This window comes from Thalassophryne amazonica, chromosome 14 (assembly GCF_902500255.1).
Source record: "Thalassophryne amazonica chromosome 14, fThaAma1.1, whole genome shotgun sequence".
Classification (NCBI taxonomy): domain Eukaryota; kingdom Metazoa; phylum Chordata; class Actinopteri; order Batrachoidiformes; family Batrachoididae; genus Thalassophryne; species Thalassophryne amazonica.
Genome location: NC_047116.1, coordinates 35229199 through 35248449, shown reverse-complemented (window position 1 = coordinate 35248449; position 19251 = coordinate 35229199). Strand labels below are relative to the sequence as shown.

The 19251-nt window shown below is 40.6% G+C and overlaps 1 protein-coding gene across 1 annotated transcript in view; it reads left to right on the top strand.

The window, feature by feature from the left end:
• The first annotated feature begins 250 nt into the window (after positions 1-250).
• igf2bp2a (insulin-like growth factor 2 mRNA binding protein 2a) overlaps positions 251-19251 on the top strand; it is a 216242-nt gene continuing 197241 nt past the window's right edge. Inside the window, exons 1-3 of the mRNA XM_034187013.1 lie at positions 251-404; positions 466-659; positions 1728-1788. Coding sequence (XP_034042904.1) covers positions 485-659; positions 1728-1788 — 236 coding nt within the window. The 5' untranslated portion in view covers positions 251-404; positions 466-484. The remainder of the gene's footprint in view (positions 405-465; positions 660-1727; positions 1789-19251) is intronic.

Below are 19251 nucleotides of genomic sequence, written 5' to 3'. Positions count from 1 at the left end.
CCCACTTTGGAGTGATCCACGCGCCTCCAAGCACCTTGTTTTTTTTTTTTTTTTTTTTTTTTTCCTCTAATATTTTGAAGGCAGATTTTATATTTAGGGGCGGTGCTTGTTGGCTCCGGAGCAGCGTCGTATCGCAACGACACCCCCCCCCCCTCCACTCCTCCTCCTCCTCCTCCTCCTCCCCCCCCTCCAGTCCCTGTTAAAAGAGTTTGACCAGGGGCACAGTTGCTGCTGGGGGGTTGCCGACAGGATTTCCAGGGGGGTGATTGTTGTTTTGTTTTAGTTTTTTTTTTATTTACCCCACCCCCCTCCAAGGACTTTTAATTTTTTTTCCTCCTCAATATCGTCTTTCTTCCTGTGAGATCTGATATCTCTTGGAGGGTTTGTTTGGGGGTTTTATATTTATATATATATATATATATATAGAGAGAGAGAGAGAGAGAGAGAGAGAGAGAGAGATTTTATTTTTTTCGCCTTTCAGACCATGAACAAACTATATGTTGGGAATTTAAGTCCTTCGGTCACTGTCGAGGACTTGAAGCAGCTCTTCGGGGAGAGGAAGCTGCCAGTGGCCGATGAGGTGCTGCTGAAATCCGGCTATGCTTTTGTGGACTTCCCCGATCAGAACTGGGCCATAAAGGCGATTGAGGCTCTTCATGGTGAGTGTGGATTTGACACGAGTGATGCTGCTGCGCTTTGACAGCGGACGCATTTCAAACTGCTTTAAAAAGCCCACAAACAGATCTGGAAGCAAAACGTGCGCCCAAAACTAAAAGCTTTGTGTTTTCACTCAGGACGCGTCGGTGTGCCGCCACCGGAGTTTAGACAGTGTCACGCACGGTCCGAAAAAGAAACGAGGAGGAGGAGGAGGGGGTAAACATCGGTAAATGAACAACCACCGGACACACTCCGGGGCTTTACGGGCCGTTTGCGTCAAGAAAACACGCGCCGCTGTTGTACAATGAACGCGCGTAATAACGCGTCTTTCTGGAGATTCCGACGGAGTGCAGGACGCTACTTTGCGATCACCCGCTGAAATGTATGGGGTGGTCTCACGGTTCGGGCAGGCATAATTATTTTTCACTTATTTTTTATCTTGATTTTATTGAGGAGAGCGGAGCGACGCGAGCGCGGAAAACTCGCCAGATCCGTGTTCCTGTGGTGTCCGTGTATGTTTTTACGAGGTGTCGTGGAGGTGGGTCACGGGGGTCCGGAGGAAAGGGCTAATAAACAGGTAGCTGAGAGGGGAACGAGGTGAGGACGCTAATTCTGTGCTGCGCCAGACCACTCACAGAGGGAGCGCGCAGCCGCGCCACGGAGCGCCGATCGAACCCGCACAACTCCCGATTAACAAACAACAACAAAAAAGGTGTTCAAGTCGGTGTTTTTAAAACCCTGTGTTCTTTGATGTTCTTCAATGGGAGACAACATGCCCCTCATTGCAATGTAAGGACTGTGGGAGTGGAAAGCATGGCTGCCCAAACCACCCCCCCCCCCCTTCCCCTCCACGCGCACACTATATCACCTTATCAGGCTTAATTTTTTTGGCGCCGAAATACTGCAAAGTGATTGAAAAACATTTTTAATATTTGAATGCAAACCCGCCGCCGCCTGTTGCACAGCTTTTTTCTCGCTTTTGCGCCCTTTTCAGTGGCACATTTCAAAGCCTCGCTGCAGGCCTCCGACTCTGCAGCTAACGTTACAATCTCCACTTTCGTCCCTTACAGGTAAAGCGGAATTACACGGAAAGGTGATAGAGGTAGACTACTCCGTGCCCAAAAAGATGAGGTAGGCCTCAAACACGCGCACACCTCTCTTTCATTACGCACACATTGTCCCACAGTGCGCACACACATACACTGCGTGACCTGTAGGCTTCCGCTGTGAAATATAGCAACAGGATTCCCCCCTTTTTGCCCAGATCTGCTCTGGGGTTCGGCACCAGGAAAATTCAGGTTTTCACTTGGGAATGGAAGGAATGACTGAACTGAAATGAGCGAAAAAAAAGTTGTAGTCTCAACATTTGCATCACAACCGACAATCACTGCTGTGACTCCTACCTCAAGTTGTCCAAATCACTTCCTCTCCAACATAAGCACATGGGCGAGTTAGTTTTATGTTTTATTATTCACTTGTTATAAGTAAGTCCTTTTAAATGTCAGAAAAATGCTCCTTGAATTTTGTCAAAGTCCTGGGTGTGTGTATATATATATATATATATATATATATATATATATATATATATATATATATATTTTTTTTTTTTTTTTTTTTCAGAATGATGTAAAGCCAAAAAGTAACATTTTTCAGAAAAAGACTCAATGTTAAGAGTTTTATCTGATATAAACCAAACAATCCCCGCATTTGTTAAAACAAAATAAACATATATTCAATTTACAATAATACAAAGCATCAAAACATATTTGTCCTCCTCAAAATCCAAATGTATTCAGTCTAGAACAGGTAGCACCAAATCTTCACATTTGTTAAAAACAAACAATAAATAATAAATATCTTTGACAATGATATAATAAAAATTATTTGTCTAAAAACAAAAAAAACCAATAAACATATTTAGTTTGTAATAACAGAAAGCATCATATCTTTACATTCATATCATACATAAAAATATACATTTGAAAATATTATGTAGCACATAGTATCAATCCTCCTACTCCCCCCCCCCCCCCATTTAAATTTTTCAATTTATTTTCATTCATATACCGCCAAATCACAACAAAATTGCCTCAAGGTGCTTCACACGAGTATGGTCTAACTTTACCAACCCCTAGAGCAAGCACACAGGTGACAGTGATAAGGAAAAACTCCCTCTGATGATTTGAGGAAGAAACCTCAAGCAGACCAGACTCAAAAGGGTGCTTGGGCCATGCTACCGATACAATCGACAAAACGAATATGCAGGAAATTTTGCTGGTGCACAGGACGGGAGGATTGCAGAAGTAGACACCACTCTGATCTCTGGATGGAGCCGCACCTCAGAGAGAAAAACAGAATCAGGCATCGGAAAGACAACAAATACAGTATCACTTGTCAGCATCCGAGCAACAAGAAAAACAGAAGAAATACTAAGGTGATCGCCGGCCGCTAGCCCTAAACTTCACTAAAAGATCCAGACTTTAGATAAAGTTGAGGCCGCAGCACACTTCGTTTACTAAAAAAAATGAATTTAAAAGGGTAGAAAGCATAGTAACATACTATGCCAGTATGTTAGCCATACGAAAGGGAAAATAAGTGCGTCTTAAGTCTGGTCTTAAAAGTCTCTACAGAATCTGACTGTTTTATTGACGCAGGGAGATCATTCCAAAGAACAGGGGCATGATAAGAGAAAGCTCTGTGACCCGCATATGTTAGCCATACGAAAGGGAAAATAAGTGCGTCTTAAGTCTGGTCTTAAAAGTCTCTACAGAATCTGACTGTTTTATTGACGCAGGGAGATCATTCCAAAGAACAGGGGCATGATAAGAGAAAGCTCTGTGACCCGCAGACTTTTTATTCACCCTAGAGACATAAAGTAGTCCTGCACCCTGAGAACGCAATGCCCGGCCGGTACGTAGGGGTTAATTAGGTCAGCTAAGTAGGGAGGTGCCAGTCTGTGAACAATTTTATAGGTTAGTAGCAGAACCTTAAAATCTGATCTCACAGTGACAGGAAGCCAGTGAAGAGACACCCAAATGGGTGTAATGTGGTCAAACCCCCCAGTATATTTGGATTAATTTATATAAACTCCAAAATCTTCACATTTCTCCAAACAAAATAATTATATCTTCAATTTGCAATGATATAAAGGACCAACACATCACCTTTATCATACCAGCAAAGATATTCAGTTTACAATGCTATAAAGTACTGAATTCTCACATTTGTAAGAACCACAATTAAATATTTGTAATTATACAAAATCAGTGTTCACCAAACCCCTCCCTCACCCCCCCAAAAATCCCCAAAATGCAAATGTTTACAGTCCACAGTGATATACGCACCAAATTATTACTTTTAGTTGAATTAAAAGCAAATATAATCAATTTCTAATTCTACAAATTATCAGTTTGATTGAAGACAAGCTTAATTCCTTTTAGAGTTAAATGAAACACCAAATTCAGGCTTTGAGCAAAAAAGAGTGAAAAAAATCCAATATATATATAATTTAATTTATCACCAAAATTTTAACATTTGCCAGAATGCACCAGAATGTTAAATTTACAGTAATATGATGCACAGAATCCTCAGATTTGTGTTAAAAATAAAGTATATTTAACTTTCCACTATACAAAGATTGCCTGATTTTATTAAGCAAACATAAATGTTTTGGGATCAAACTGCAACAAATTTGTAACAGTTGTAGTTAATTTAACTGCATGTTTGTTAATTGAAGGAATAATTCGTGTGTAATTGCTGGTGAGTTGTCTGGTTGCTGTGAGAGCGCACATGTGACGAACAATGTACTTTTTGGGAACATTTGCTTTATGATGAGCTGTTTATGTCCACTTTTTGTTTTAAACAAACACGAACAGAAGGCTGTGTTTTTTCCACGCGCAGTGGGTAAATACTTGGTCTGTGGCGGATCCTAAAGCCTGTGTTCCCTCCGCACCTATAGATCAGTCTGTTTTTCTCCCCCTACAGCCACAGGCATTGCTGTAGGAGTACATTGCGTGACAAAAAGGTAAATATTCAAACCCCTGGTGGAGAAACACGTGATCCGCACTTTCTGCGCTTCCAACCCAATCCTCCCCCTCTCCACGTGCGCGCGGAGGCTCCACTTTTCCTGCGTCCCAGCTTTTGTTCGCAGCTCAAAACCTTTTAAAGGCCTGGAACGGTCGAGCTGCCGTGTTGCTTGCGTGATTTTCGAGTGCTTTGTGTGTGTGTGTGTGTGTGTGTGTGTGTGTGTGTGTGTGTGTGTGTGTGTGTGTGTGTGTGTGTGTGTGTGTGTGTGTGTGTGTGTGTGTGTGTGTGTGTGTGTGTGAAGATGTTCGGTGTTCTGCGGCGCGCAAAGGCGCAACGTGGTGTGAAAATCCGGCGCCACTCCCCGTAGGTCGTGCGCACGCACGCAGGCCGTGGCACTGTTGGAGAGCCTCGTAATGGCTGCCATCATGGCCCTACTGCTCATTGTGCGCCTATAGTCGGAATCACGCCACGCAAAATGTCCATCCGTGGGGCTGTGTGCGTCCTGTGAGCGCATCCGCTCACAGCGCCACGTCCGCCCCGGCTCACTCGCGAGATTTAAGCGTGAAAGCTGGAAAAACACAGAGAAAAATCACACAGATTCAGGGCCAAACTGCGCCAAATGATACGCGGGCGTAACATGGCGCAGACATGTACGCGCAGGGTCCAAAATGTTAGTTTAAAAGTGCAGAAGTTGTAAATATTCAATCTTGAGGCCTTTAAAAGTTTAAAACACTTCATAAAAATACTGTCATAAATTATAAAACATGCCTGATGCAGTAAATGAATTTCTAATGACATTGAAGGCAAAAATATTTTTAGAAAACACATAAAACCTTTTATTATGCTTCTGTTTGGTCGTTTTTATGGATTATCACATATGAACAGCTTTTGTTTTGTATGTGTGACTTTATTTATTCTCTTCCTGTGGTCTGCTGGCTTTTTTGGGAATTATTTTTCACTCATGTTTCTGTTATTTTCTCATCTTGTTTGGTTTTAGTTGTTCAGTTCAGTGTGCTGAATAGAATTTACAATTATTTGCTATCATTTATGAAATAATGTGATTTTTGTAATTATGCTTGTTTTGTTGTTAATTACGTTTGCAATAGATTATTGTTTGTTTAATATATTTTACATATCTTAATTTATTGTTTTGAAATTGCAGTTTATGTGCAATTTTACTCCTTTTTCATTTTATTTCTAAACAAATTCTGGGTTTTTGTGTTAGAAAATAAATGCAGAATTAGTTCAGCGTTATCAGGCAGAACTTTAAAACTATTTTTTCATTATTTGTCTTTTAAAAAAATAATTTTTATTGTGTGAACAGTCTTAAAATAATATGGGTTGCTTTATGTAGATGTAATGCAAATTTTAGCACAGAGTTTGATGCTTTTGTGCCTTAATTGAATGTATTTTAATGAGTAAAATTAATTTGCCTCAGTCACCTGAATTTGTATAATTTACGCTTAAAATTCCAAACTGTATCCTGATGAAAATAATCAACACCACAGAACTCATAAAACAGAAAAAAGAATAAGCACATTTCTGCACAATACTTGGTCATTTGTAACTTATATTGCTTTAATTAGATTGTGTGAATGAAATGATCTGAAATAGGTATGTTTGCTCATATGGTTTCTTGTCAGCAGTTTGTGCTGCTTATTGGGCGAATAAGCTTTTTTTTTCTTTAGCACTTTCAGATTTTCTCTGGTTGTGTGTTTTTTAAGTATTACATTTTAAAATAAAGCAGGATTTTTGCAGTTCACAGGACTTGACTTGGTGTTAATTGATATCAGTGTTGCACAAATGATATGCAGCATTACCTGATGACAGGTTTGACGGATAAAGAGACAAACGTGGGCTCTCACTGAGTCCGAACCACAGGTGATATTAAGCACGTGCAGACAGCTTTGGTTTGTTGAGGCAAACAGTGTTCCAGCCTGTTAGGTGCTTGTTTACAGGCTTTGATAACAAAACCTGACTTAATTCTATTTAGTGCTCTCTCCTCACCTTTAATTTCACCTGGAATTAAAAGGTGTGTAATTGAATGAGCGATGAATTTGTGAAACATTTTGTTGCAGGCAGTGCAAGTTCACGCACATCCAGGTTTGCAGGTTAATGGAGGAACGTGCAAGCTAATAAATATAGAGAGAATATGAAGCAAAACGTGGGTGTGAACATCTGCATTGCACCACGGTGCACAAACACATGGAGATGTGTGTTGGGTTTGTCAGGGCCTGGTGAGTCAAAACACAGAAAGGCGATAGCCATCAGATGATCCACTCCAAATCCATTAATACTCCCCAGTTGATCCTGGGTGAAGGGGAAGTGCTCCAATTCAGGCTCCGGTATTGTCTGGAGAAAAAGCCACATCCGCTGCTCCTTCCTCCTGATGGCTCCCCTCACCTGTCTGTGAGGAGGACAGAGCAACCTGAGGCGTAACAAGAAATCCCAAAGCTACATTTACTTTCTGCTTTGTTGTTGTATGTTTCACTCAGTTAGGCTCTTTTTTAATTCCAAATATTAAGAAAGGGGTAAGCACAGAGAGAAATAACAACAAACCAATTTGAATTTCTTTACTGCTATATGTATTTGTTGTGAACATTGAAGCCAAATTATTTAGATTTCCTTCTAGTTCCAAAGTTTCTAGCACTTCCAAGCGTTCTCACGATCTCAGGGTGGTGTGTTTTTCTTTTGAAGCGACAACAGGTTCACTGGTGCAACAACGTACATAGCTTAGGGGAACATCAAGATTAGATGTGAGAGAACTGTCAATTCATTGTGTGTGTGTCAGATCCGCGGGGTCGCCATTTAAGTTACTCGACAGTTGGAATCTCCTTTTCAAAGAGACTTGCTGGGAAGCCACTGTAGAGAATGTGTTCAGGAAGTCTACGGTTCCGACCTGTTGCATGACTAATATGTTCCTGAAAGTTATTGCAGATGATAAATGTGCATTGATGACTCTTAGTAACAGAGGCGGTGATGTTTGGGAAGGTGTGGCGAGAGTGACCGGTGTCACATTTTTCTCGGTGTTCTAAGTTGCTGACATGTTCTGGAGTTGAGACTGTTCATTGCTCGTCCGCGGCCGGCTGGACGTGGTTTCACCTGAAGGGATGTGACAGAACTGGAGCAGCCATTTGTGATGTGCTTGGTCAGTGTCAATTGGGAATCGACCCATCGCTGTATTTACAATACTTTGATTGACGAAGTGTAATTTAACAGGAGTTGCGTGAAATAAAAAAAAACCTTATTAAATTGAAGAAAAGTTGTGCAAATCATCTTTGAACCGAACCACATAATTTATTTGGACTACAACCCCAAATCAGAAAAAGTTGGGACGATGTGGAAAATGAAAAACAAACAAATAAAAATGTACTGATCCTTACATTTATTTCAACTTCTGTTTCATTGCAGACAGTCTGAACCCAAAATATTTCATGTTTTGTAGGGTCACCTTGATTTCATTTGTTAATGTACATTTATTCTTACATTTCAGGCCTGCAACTCATTCCATAAAAAGTTGGGACAGAGGCAGTTTATTCTAGATATAAGGATTTTAAAACCATCACGTTTACAGCCAGCTTTCTTGAGACAAATCAGGGGATGGATACATGAACATTTCCACCTTGTCAAATATGTCTCGGACCTTATTTCCATCAATCATCAAGAAATACAGACAGTATGGTACTTTGCAGCCCGGGAGCACTTTTTTTTTCGTGCTCCCGTGACGAAATGAGTCAAATTTTCGTGACCGTTTTTTTTTTTTTTTTTTAGCTCACCCCCAACCCTAACCATAACCACCCCGACCCCCCTGCATCACTTTTAATTTAATGCAGCCATCACGGAATGTATTAGAATGATTTTTCGTCACAGTATCACAAACCAATAGATTAATGTATATTTTGTGCTGCTGAATCACGACATGCTGTGAGACTGGGTTGTACTTTGTGGTAAATCTCCAGTTCTTAAAAATGGACTGACTGTGCAGGAATGAAACTAGTGAGGGAAGCCACCAAGACACCCACACAACTTTGAAATCATTAGAGGTTCTGTGTTTGCAATAAGCGAAGTGCGCATCTCAGGCTGCACGGTGCATTATGGGCAGGGTAAAGTTTTCAGCTACCAACCCACAAGCTATAAGCTAGCGAGGAGTGCTGTGATTTGGATCATTTCAACCGCTGGAAAGTTGACGATTTAAAGCGTTTTTGTAAGCTCCACGGATTGCCTGTTACAACCAGGACTACGTACGGCAGTGGACAGAAATGGAAAGAAGAGCTGGTTGTGCTTGCATATGCTGCATCTGTACAGAAAGTACCATTAGTGCCGACAAAGGAGGAAAAGCGCCGCTGTCGAAAATGACCCGTGCTTGTTGATAGTTCGAGAAAAACAAATTTCTGACCCCTTGAAGGCAACTGATGGATGGTTAGACGAAGTCCAGAGACTGAAACTGTGGATATTGCAGAATATTTGCTAAGCAGGGATGAGAAATTGCGACTCCGGCTTCATAATGACGACAATGACGGTGAGTCTCATGTATAACTTCTTTGGTGTCACGTTTGTTTTGATAAGTTGACAGACATACAGTGATATGTGCATGCATGCAGTTTGTTTATAGAACATGTCAATTTTACAATATTACGCGCCACGTCATTCATAGCGCAACATTACAGTTATAAGCCGATGCACAAAAACAGCGGCATGGTTTCAGGATATTGACAAAATAAATGTGTGCAAAAAACTTAGTTTTAGTCCGACTTTTACGTCCATCTGGAACTTTCTTTTCTGTGGCGAAATTGTGTAGAATGAACGGAGGTTTACGACCACATTTCTTCTTCTTTCCGTCTTTGTTTGGACTCAGCGGAGGTGTCGTGTGTTTTCAGCCAACTTTCAAGCCTATAAATTCCGTTCAAGCATTTGAAAACAGCACAATGCGTCCCTGTCATTATTGTATGTGTCGCTTAAGGCTTAAAGCCTTTGAAACAATCCCTGCAAAAGCCTTAACTTTTACAGTCCGCTAATGCTACTGTATACGAAATTCAGTGGGAGCAGTGTAAGTGTGGTAGCTGGGATTTTTGCCCCCGTTTGACCCACGCATGCGCAGATGCGTTGCGCACTTCGCTTATTAGAGAAACTATGCATTGTGCAACCTTTGTCTGTTGCATCTCCAGTTATGCAGCTTGATGACGAAGTGGTGCAGAGGAGGATTTTTTTTAAAAAGAGTGAGAAATTTCAGTTGCAGTTTGTCAGAAGCCACATGAGAAACCAAAGTCTAGATTTGATCTGTTTTTCTACAATCCATTTCTACTCCACACCAACATGAAGCTTTGAATGGAGATGCAACAGGCAAATGTTGCACCATTCTAGCCCAGTCTCACGTTTTGTTTTTTTGTTTTTTTTTCGTGCTACCATCACGAAATGAGTCAAATTTTCATGACTGGGTTTTTTTAAACTCACTGTTACTAACCCTACTCCCACTCCCAACCCTAACCTTAACCATAACCAAACCCTACTCCTTCCCCCAACCCTAACATTAACCACCCCCAACCCCCGCTTCACTTTTAATTTCGTGCAGCCATCATGGAATGAATGAGAATGAATTCTTGCTGCCGTGACAAAAATTAGGCGCTTTTCATCACAATATCATGAACCAATAGATTAATGTATATTGTGTGCTGCTGAATCATGACTTGCCGTGAGACTGGGTTGACTATTCCCAGTTTGTCGATTAACATCCACAGAAGCCTATAATTCTTTCAGAACTCCCACGGGAATCTTGATGGCTTCCCTCACTAGTATGCCTTCTTGATACAGATTTAATGTATAGTAGATGTGTTTATGTGTTTTTATATATATATATATATATATATATATATATATATATATATATATATATACATATATATATATATATATATATATATATATCTTACTTTGTCCTCTGTATGTTCCTCTGTCACACCAGCCACCTGCATCTTTGGTCTTGTCCTTTCTTCATGCCTAGTGGCTCCATTCTCGGCATCCTTCACCTGATGTGTCCCGTATCCCTCCTGCACATCTAAAAAAAAACCCTTCTCTATCTCACATCTCTTGCTTTGTCTCCAAACTGTCAGACCTGTACTGTCCCATTGATGTGTTTATTCCTAATCCTGTCCTTACTCATCATCATCATCATCATCATCATCATCATCATTCCAAACTAAATTTACAGCATCTTCACCTTCTTTTCCTGTCTTTTTCTCAGCTCCACCACCACCATTGCCATCTTGTAGGCTTTTCCTTTTATTCTTTCAGATGCGCTTCTATCACAAATCCATCCTGCCACTCTTCTCCACACACTCCACCCTTTCTGCACTCTGTTCTTTTGGCACTGTCTTGATAGTATACTGTCTAAAGCACACAGCACAAGTGCATTTGGGACTTGTAAGTAAGATGAAATTTTGTAATTTTTCCATTAGTGTGTACTTTTATTTCAGTTAATGGCTGTCAATTCAGGGTGTGGGCAGACTGGGAACTCTGCCATTTGAGGCATATTTGAATTTTGTGCCGTATAAAAAACAAAATATACTACACTTGATGTTAGACCAGGTTTTTTGGCGTTCTGTAGTGCAGCTGCTGTCTGCTTCATCATGACTATAATGCTCAAACCACATCAATTAAAAAACAAAGAACTACACTTATAATATTAAGGGGTTGAACGCTGGTTGGAGACGCTCCCTGTGAATTTTTTCTTGTGGCCCAAACAGACTCTGGAATTGCCACAAACATGATTGCCCATAGAGACTCCTCCCTCATCCCATCCATCATTTTGTCCTTTACATTGCAAAGACGAAAGGACTCAAGAGTCCATCTTTATGTAATCCCACCTCCACCTTGAACCCATTCATCATTCCTACTGCATATCTTGTGACATTGTCCTCCTACACATCCTGCACCACCTTCACATACTTTACTGCCAATGCCCTTGGCAGCTCCTCCCTTGGCACTATATCATAAACATTCTACACACAATGCAGCTCCTTCTGGCCGTTTCTGTACTTCGATACTCAGCACTCTCAAAGCAAACAACACATCTGTCATTTTTTGTTGGCAAAAAAACAAACAAACAAACAAAAAAAACCACACACATTATTTTTCCCAGATCTTTGCCTCTCTTTTTAGCCTGGCATGCACTACTCTTTACTATAATTTCATGTTGTGGCTGTTGCTTCTGTAGTTACTACAACTGTACATTATTGTTATTACATTATTGCATTATCCTGGTCCTGAATTATATCCTACCTAAGTCAGTATCAGTACACTTCTCCTCCACTATTCAGCCTTTCTCTCACTCACCTTCTCCCTCTCCTCCTCCTCTTTTGCCCAACAGTGGCATAGTATTTGCTGTTACCCTGCTGGTGGTGGTCATTAGTAACGAGGGTTTTGATGACCGAGTATGGAAAGTGGATCACTTCCCACCTGGCCCTTTTTGTGTGGAGTTTGCATGTGCTCCCCATGTTGGCATGGGTTCCCTCCTTGTTCTCTGGCTTCCTCCTACTTCTAAAAATGTGCATGTTAGGTGTGAGTGAGGGTGTAGCTGTGATTGTCTGTCTGTATGTGGCCCTGTGATAGTCTGGTGTCCTGTCCTGGGTGTACCCTGCCTCTTGCCCCATGGATCCTGGGATAGGTTCCAGCTTACCTTCCCCAGCCCTTACTTGGAGTAAGCAGGTACAGAAAATGAATAGATGGATGGGTATGGAAAGCCCATTTGTGATCTCCCTATTGCATCTGACACTGAATTTTCACTGGATACTACGAGGTCTATTAGATAATAAACCAACCCTTTTATTTTTTTTTTTAAATATATGGATTTGAATGACGTGCGATTACACCAATCATGTTTCAACCCTCGTGCGCATGCGTGAGTTTTTTCACGCGTGTCAGTGACGTCATTTCCCTGTAGGCAGGCCTTGAGTGAGATGTGGTCCCGCCCTCTCGGCTGAATTCCTTTGTTTCACACACTGCTCGAGACGGCGCACGTTGCTTTATCAAAATTTTTTCTGGACCTGTGAGGAATATCTGAGTGGACACTATTCGAGAAATTAAGCTGGTTTTCGGTGAAAAATTTAACGGCTGATGAGAGATTATGGGGTGTTTCTGTCGGTGTAAGGACTTCCCACAGAGCGGGACGTCGTGCAGCACTTCCAGGTGCCGTCGTCGGCCTGTTTCGACCTGAAAACATCCTAATTTAAGGCTTAATTCACCCAGGACGTCGTGAGAGAACAGAGAAGATTCAGAAGAGGCCGGCATGAGGACTTTATGCGGACATTCCACTGTTTAAGGACATTTTTTAATGAAAGACGTGCGCGCAAATTCGCCGAGTCGTTTCCGTGACGACTCGGCAAATCTGTGTGCGCCGCGACAGGAAAAACATCTCCGTGTTGAAAACCATTTGTAAAATTCAGGCGGCTTTTGATGGCTTTCAACAAGTGAGTAACTGATAAATTGTTTAACAGCTTGGGCATGTTCCAACTTGCCCGTTAAGGTTTCCAACGGAGGTGTTTTTCCTGTTGCGACCCCCCGCGGTCCGGCCCGACATGCGACTCTGCCCGCACGTTTTTTCATGTCCGTTAACAATGGAATGTCCGAATAAACTCCTCATACCGACTTCTTCTGAAAGTTCTCTGTTCTCTGACGACTTACTGGGTCAACAGAGCCTGAAATGTGGAAATTTTCAACTTGAAACGGCGAGACGCTGCCGCCTTGAAGTGCAGATCGCCGTCAGGCGCCGTGGGCCGTCCTTACGGCGACACTACCAGACCAAAATCTCTCATTAGCCGTTAAAATTTTTACCGAAAACCAGCTGAATTTATCGAATGGTGTCCACTCAGTTGTGCCTTACAGTTTTGAAAAAAGTTTGATCAACAAAGCAGCAGTCTCTGAGCCATTCCTAAACAATGAAAAAATCGACAAGAGGGTGGGCCACTCCTCACTCAAAGACTGCACACAGGTGAATGACGTAACCAACAGGCGTGAAAAAACTCTCGCATGCCCACGAGGGTTCAAGCATGTCTGATGTAATCACACGTGATTCAAATCCATATGGTTTTTGAAAAAAATAATAAGGTCGGATACTTTTCTAATAGACCTCGTAAGCAAAATTCCCATGTATCACTTCAGTCATGTACAGATGTTATTTTGATCTTTTTCCACAGCGCGAGCCTGCTGGTTTCTTATTGGAGTTTGATAAATTACTGGAATTTTAAATGTGCTGCATGTGAATATTTAATTGCAAAACCATTACGATGATTTCAATGTAGTTTGTAGCTGGGCTTTTTGAGGAAGTAATCTGAAGACGTAGCAGCTGCTCTGTCTCTGCCCATCCTCTTTCTGTTCCTTAACAAGTGCACAGGCACATGCACGAACAGGAGGACACGTTCACATGCATCTCGGGGAAGCCTGATAAGCTTCTCTCATGGATTCCAGCCGAAAGCTCGGCGATACATTTGATGCAGACTTTGGTGTTAATTTTCACAGTGACACAGTGTTCTTGGTGGGCACCCAAAGGTAGGGTTTCACTGAAAGGGCGGGCAGCTGAAATGCACCAGTTGGACCTCGTCCTTCTCCCTTATCAACACTGTGTCAGTTGGTGCACCTGTAGTGTGTGGCGGACCTGACAGGTCCTGAACAGGTGACACAAACATGACGAAAATGCTTAAAAGAGTTGTCTGCACAATTGGAGACATGAGCTAAGTATCAGTAGCAACCGCCGCCATTTTGAGCCCCAAATAAAATGTCAGATATGATCGACTCACAAGTGCATCATGTTTCTAACCTTTAAGCACATCCTAATTTATTTCAAACCGTGCTCAGACCCAGTGTTGCAGACCGAATGGTCCCCCCTAAAAATTGGTCCGCCGTGCCTCCACTGCGCATGCATCATTTCGGAGCTCAGCAGCTCATCTGAGACATACTCTCTTCACCCAAAGCGATCAAATGGATTAATGGGATTATTAACCATCAGATGACAAAGAAAAACCTCTTAAATCATTCTAAAGTCAGTTTTAAGCAGAAATGAGGCTGTTTGCGCTCCCGTGATATTAAACAAATGCACCCTCACACACACTCCGCTGAGGAAACGAGATTAGCTCCCCAATCAGTGGGTCAGAGTCCGACGATTTAGTCAGATTGACAACAAATATGCGTAAACTAAGTACTTTTATGCATTTTTTTTTTCTTTTGTGGTCTCTTGAGGCATTTTGTGAATGCAGAAATGTACTCCGACCTCAAAACGGGCTCTTGTGACATAAACCAAACCTACTCGCTCTTCTTCTATGGCGTTTAATGGCAGCCAGCATCCTTATTGTTGCATTACTGCCACCTTCTGCAACAGTCCTGACTTATCATTTTCTCTGTCAGGTATAACCATTAAGTTAAGCTTAAGAAAATTAATAAAATAAATTTTTTATGCAAATACTCAATTAATCGCCAGAATAATCGATAGAATACTCGATTGCTAAAATAATCGATAGCTGCAGCCCTGAGAACATAGTTTTTAAATTGCACAGACACGAAATTTTCATGAACTGTTAATTAAATGTTGATTACTGCATATTTTTATGTCATTAATTTGAATAAATTTGCAGGAAGTAATAAAAAAAAATCACTGTGACTGAGGGTTCAACTGCTAAATGGCTGGTATATTTGTTTTCTTTGTTGAAGTCTTCCGTTCAAGACTGGGTGGTGTTGTACCTTGCATGTACTAACATCTCAGCATATTACTTTTCTTTAGTGTTTGATTGTAAGACTGTTCAATATCATCCTCCAGGGATACAGTGTCCAAACTTTCCCTCAGTACCTGTTATGCCCCACAGGGTGGCCAGAGGGTATTTAGATCTCAATACTCACCTCCCTTCTTCCCATAGGAGGTGAGGGATCTTTCCTCCATGCTTAGAGTTAGTACAGACAGTACTGGAAAACAGGATGTAACTGTGGATATATTACAGTTTAAGGGCCTTTCACAGTGAAAGCGTCAGAAGCGTCAAAAATCTGTCTAAAAAGCATTATTTTCAATGAGACGCGTTGCTTTTTAGATGCGTCAGCCGCGGCAGAAGCGTCACAGATCGATCTAAAAAGCATTATTTTCAATGAGACGCATCATGTGAAAAACAAGCTACAAGTGACGCTTTGCCGGGAGTGCGCGTTGCCGCATGTCATCAAGCTGCTGAGATGAAAGTTCAACCCAGTCCAACTTTCGCTGCTGTGCACTGTGACGTAGCTTTGCATTGTCCAATAGAAACGAGGCATCAAGTTTTCTGCAGTTTTCTGAAGAAAATCTTTGCAAATGTTTTTTTTAACCTCAAAATAAATTTGATTGCTCTAAAAAAAAGAGTTTATAACACTTGTAATTAAAATAGTAAAAAAAAAAAAAAGATTCTTTAGAAAACTTTCTTCATCTATAAATTAAAAATATAACTTACCTGTTAGTTCAGATTAGATGATTTCTTGTTTAACATAAGGAACCTTGGGCATTTATTTTTAGACAAACAAAATAGCATGGAAATGTGTACATTTTTAAGTCTGGTAGATTAGTCATATCTCATTTCAACCAGAAAAACAGACACTGTAAATAAATACAAATGTTTATTATAAATGCAGCAGGAAATAATTTAACAATGACTGCAGTGATTGTAAAGTAGGATTTCTGTGACATAAACCTCATGATGAATTTTTTTATAGTCATTTCAGCTTGTACTTTCACCAAAATATGTAATTGCCTTTAATGTTGTTATCAGGACAGAGTCCTGTAGAAGAGTCAGTAGAAGCCTGATAGACACTATCTCCATGCTATAAGCCAAGATGAGTCTATGATGAGGCTGTGTAATCACTTATGGGCCTTTCACACCGGAAGCGTCAGCCGCGGCAGAAGCGTCACAGATCAATCTAAAAAGCATTATTTTCAATGAGACGCATCACGTGAAAAACGAGCTACAAGTGACCCTTTGCCGGGAGTGCGCATTGCCGCATGTCGTCAAGCTGCTGAGATCAAAGTTCAACCCAGTCCAACTTTCGCTGCTGTGCACTGTGACGTAGCTTTGCATTGTCCAATAGAAACGAGGCATCAAGTCAAAATACAGAACACTGCAGTGGCAGAAAACAGCTGATCTGTATAAAACACTGTGTTATATACAGATCAGTGGCAGAAATGTGTCACAAAACTTCTTATTTATACACTGCAGTTTTCTGAAGAAAATCCTTGCAGTTGTTTTTTTTTAACCTCAAAATTAATTTCTGATTGCTCTAAAAAAAAAAAGTTTATAACACTTGTAATTAAAATAGAAAAAAAAAGATTCTTTAGAAAACTTTCTTCATCTATAAATTAAAACTATAACTTACCTGTTAGTTCAGATTAGATGATTTCTTGTTTAACATAAGGAAGGAACCTTGGGCATTTATTTTTAGACAAACAAAATAGCATGGACATGTGTACATTTTTAAGTCTGGTAGATTAGTCATATCTCATTGCAACCAGAAAAACAGACACTGTACATAAATGCAATTATGACAAATGCAACAGGAGATAATTTAACAATGCCTGCAGTGTGATTGTAAAGTAGGATTTCTTAATGTGACATAAACGTCACGATGAAATCATTTTTTAAATTTAGTCAGTTCAACTTGTAATTACATCAGAATATGTGATTGTCTTTTATGCTGTGATCAGGACAGAGTAATTTTTAAAATATGAATTTGACTAGTGATTGTGAATGTTTTAAACTTTGATTCGTGGACATTTTTAATGATCCATTCATTTATTGTTAAAATATAAAATGAAACAGCTTTTTAAAAAATAATAAAATAGTTGCTGTTTAAAGAGGCTTTGTTTTATTTAGAAGTGTAGAAGCAGGTGTTGTTTTGCTGGATTCTCGGGACATTTAACCAGATGAAGGTCTCTTTTGCAGCTTTGACCTCTGGTGGAGTTGTTGAAGACACTTCAGAGATGTTTTCTTCCCACTGGACTTCATGGTGTTCAGCTCATCACTGGAAGTTTTTGAAGTGCATCTGAATTTAGCTTGCCTGCACAGCAAATGTTCCTGATTGTAGGACAAAAAAAAAAAAAAAAATTCTTAAAATATAAAGAAACTTCAGAGCCCGCCTGGGGACATGGTGGTTTATTTTTTTGGGCCCAGATTATTGCGTTCCCTCACAATACTTTTGCGTTCCCTCGCAATATTATTGCATTCCCTCGCAATAACCTAATATCATATTAAAGCTCATGCCTATCAGCGCACACAGTGAGTGAAATCAGGTGGGGGGGAGATTGAACGCATGTGCGCGCACACACACAGCAGACAGCAACAGGGGACGGTAAAAAGAAAAGAAAACATAAACGTTCATAAGGCACACTAACAGGTGTTGCTACTTGCTATCACTGTTGTATAAATAAACTATATTTCATATGGAGTCTTACAGCTGTGCAAGTTGTAACAACTTACTCCCTCATCTCTCATGAATCCCGTTGCTGTCTGCTGTATGTGTGTGTGTGTGTGCGCGCACACATATGCATTCAGTCTCCCCCCACCTGATTCCACTCACTGTGTGCTCTGATAGGCATGAGCTTTAATATGATATTAGGTTATTGCGAGGGAACGCAATAATTTGGGCCAAAAAAAATTGAACCACCATGTCCCCAGGCGGGTTCCACAAGAAACACTAAAAAGTAAAAAAACAAACAAACAACAACAACAAAAAAAAACCCGGAAAAAAATGCCCGAAAAAATCTGTTATTTAAAGTTGAGCTTTTTGTTGTCTCAGATGTAACAAAAAAAAGCTGTAGCTTTATTTGGTAAAAATAAAATTGACTGAACCATTTACAAATTAAAGCATTCACTCAGCTCAACTGTGCTAAAAGGTTAAGCTAATGTTAGCCTAGCATTAAACCTTCAGCAGTGCAGTAACGTTTTATTTTTAAATTATTCTCACCTCAGACTAAACTGCAGAACTAAAGCTCCATTGGTCAAACTGGGTGTTTGTATGTATCCAAAAGTGAGGAAAGACAACAATTGCAGTGGGAATACAAATTATGATGGTATTCCCACTGCAATTGCTAACATTGGTACCCCCCCCCCCCCCCAACACACACACACACACACACACACACACGTATGCACACACTTTATACTGATTGTTTCGATTGAATCTTAGAAAGAGTTTCGATGAGGACATACGAGAAAATGCACAGAATTTTGTAATTCTCTTCAGGAATCCCCCCCACCCCTCCAAATAAAGGCAGCAAAAGTCAAGAAAAGTATGCACTTTTTCAAAGATATCACCAGTGTTTTTGTGCCATAAAACGGAATAAGAACATCCATATTTCTTTTTGTTGTTGGGGTTTCACCCATGATGTAATTTGGGGATTCCCCAAACTTGTCCTTCCACCCAACACAGTTAACAGTTACATCTACAGTTGTGCTCAAATGTTTACATACCCTGGCAAAATTTTTGCTTTTTTGGCCATTTTTAAGAGAATATGAATGACAACACAAACGTTTTTGTTCACTCATGGTTAGTGGTTGGGTGAAGCCATTTATTGTC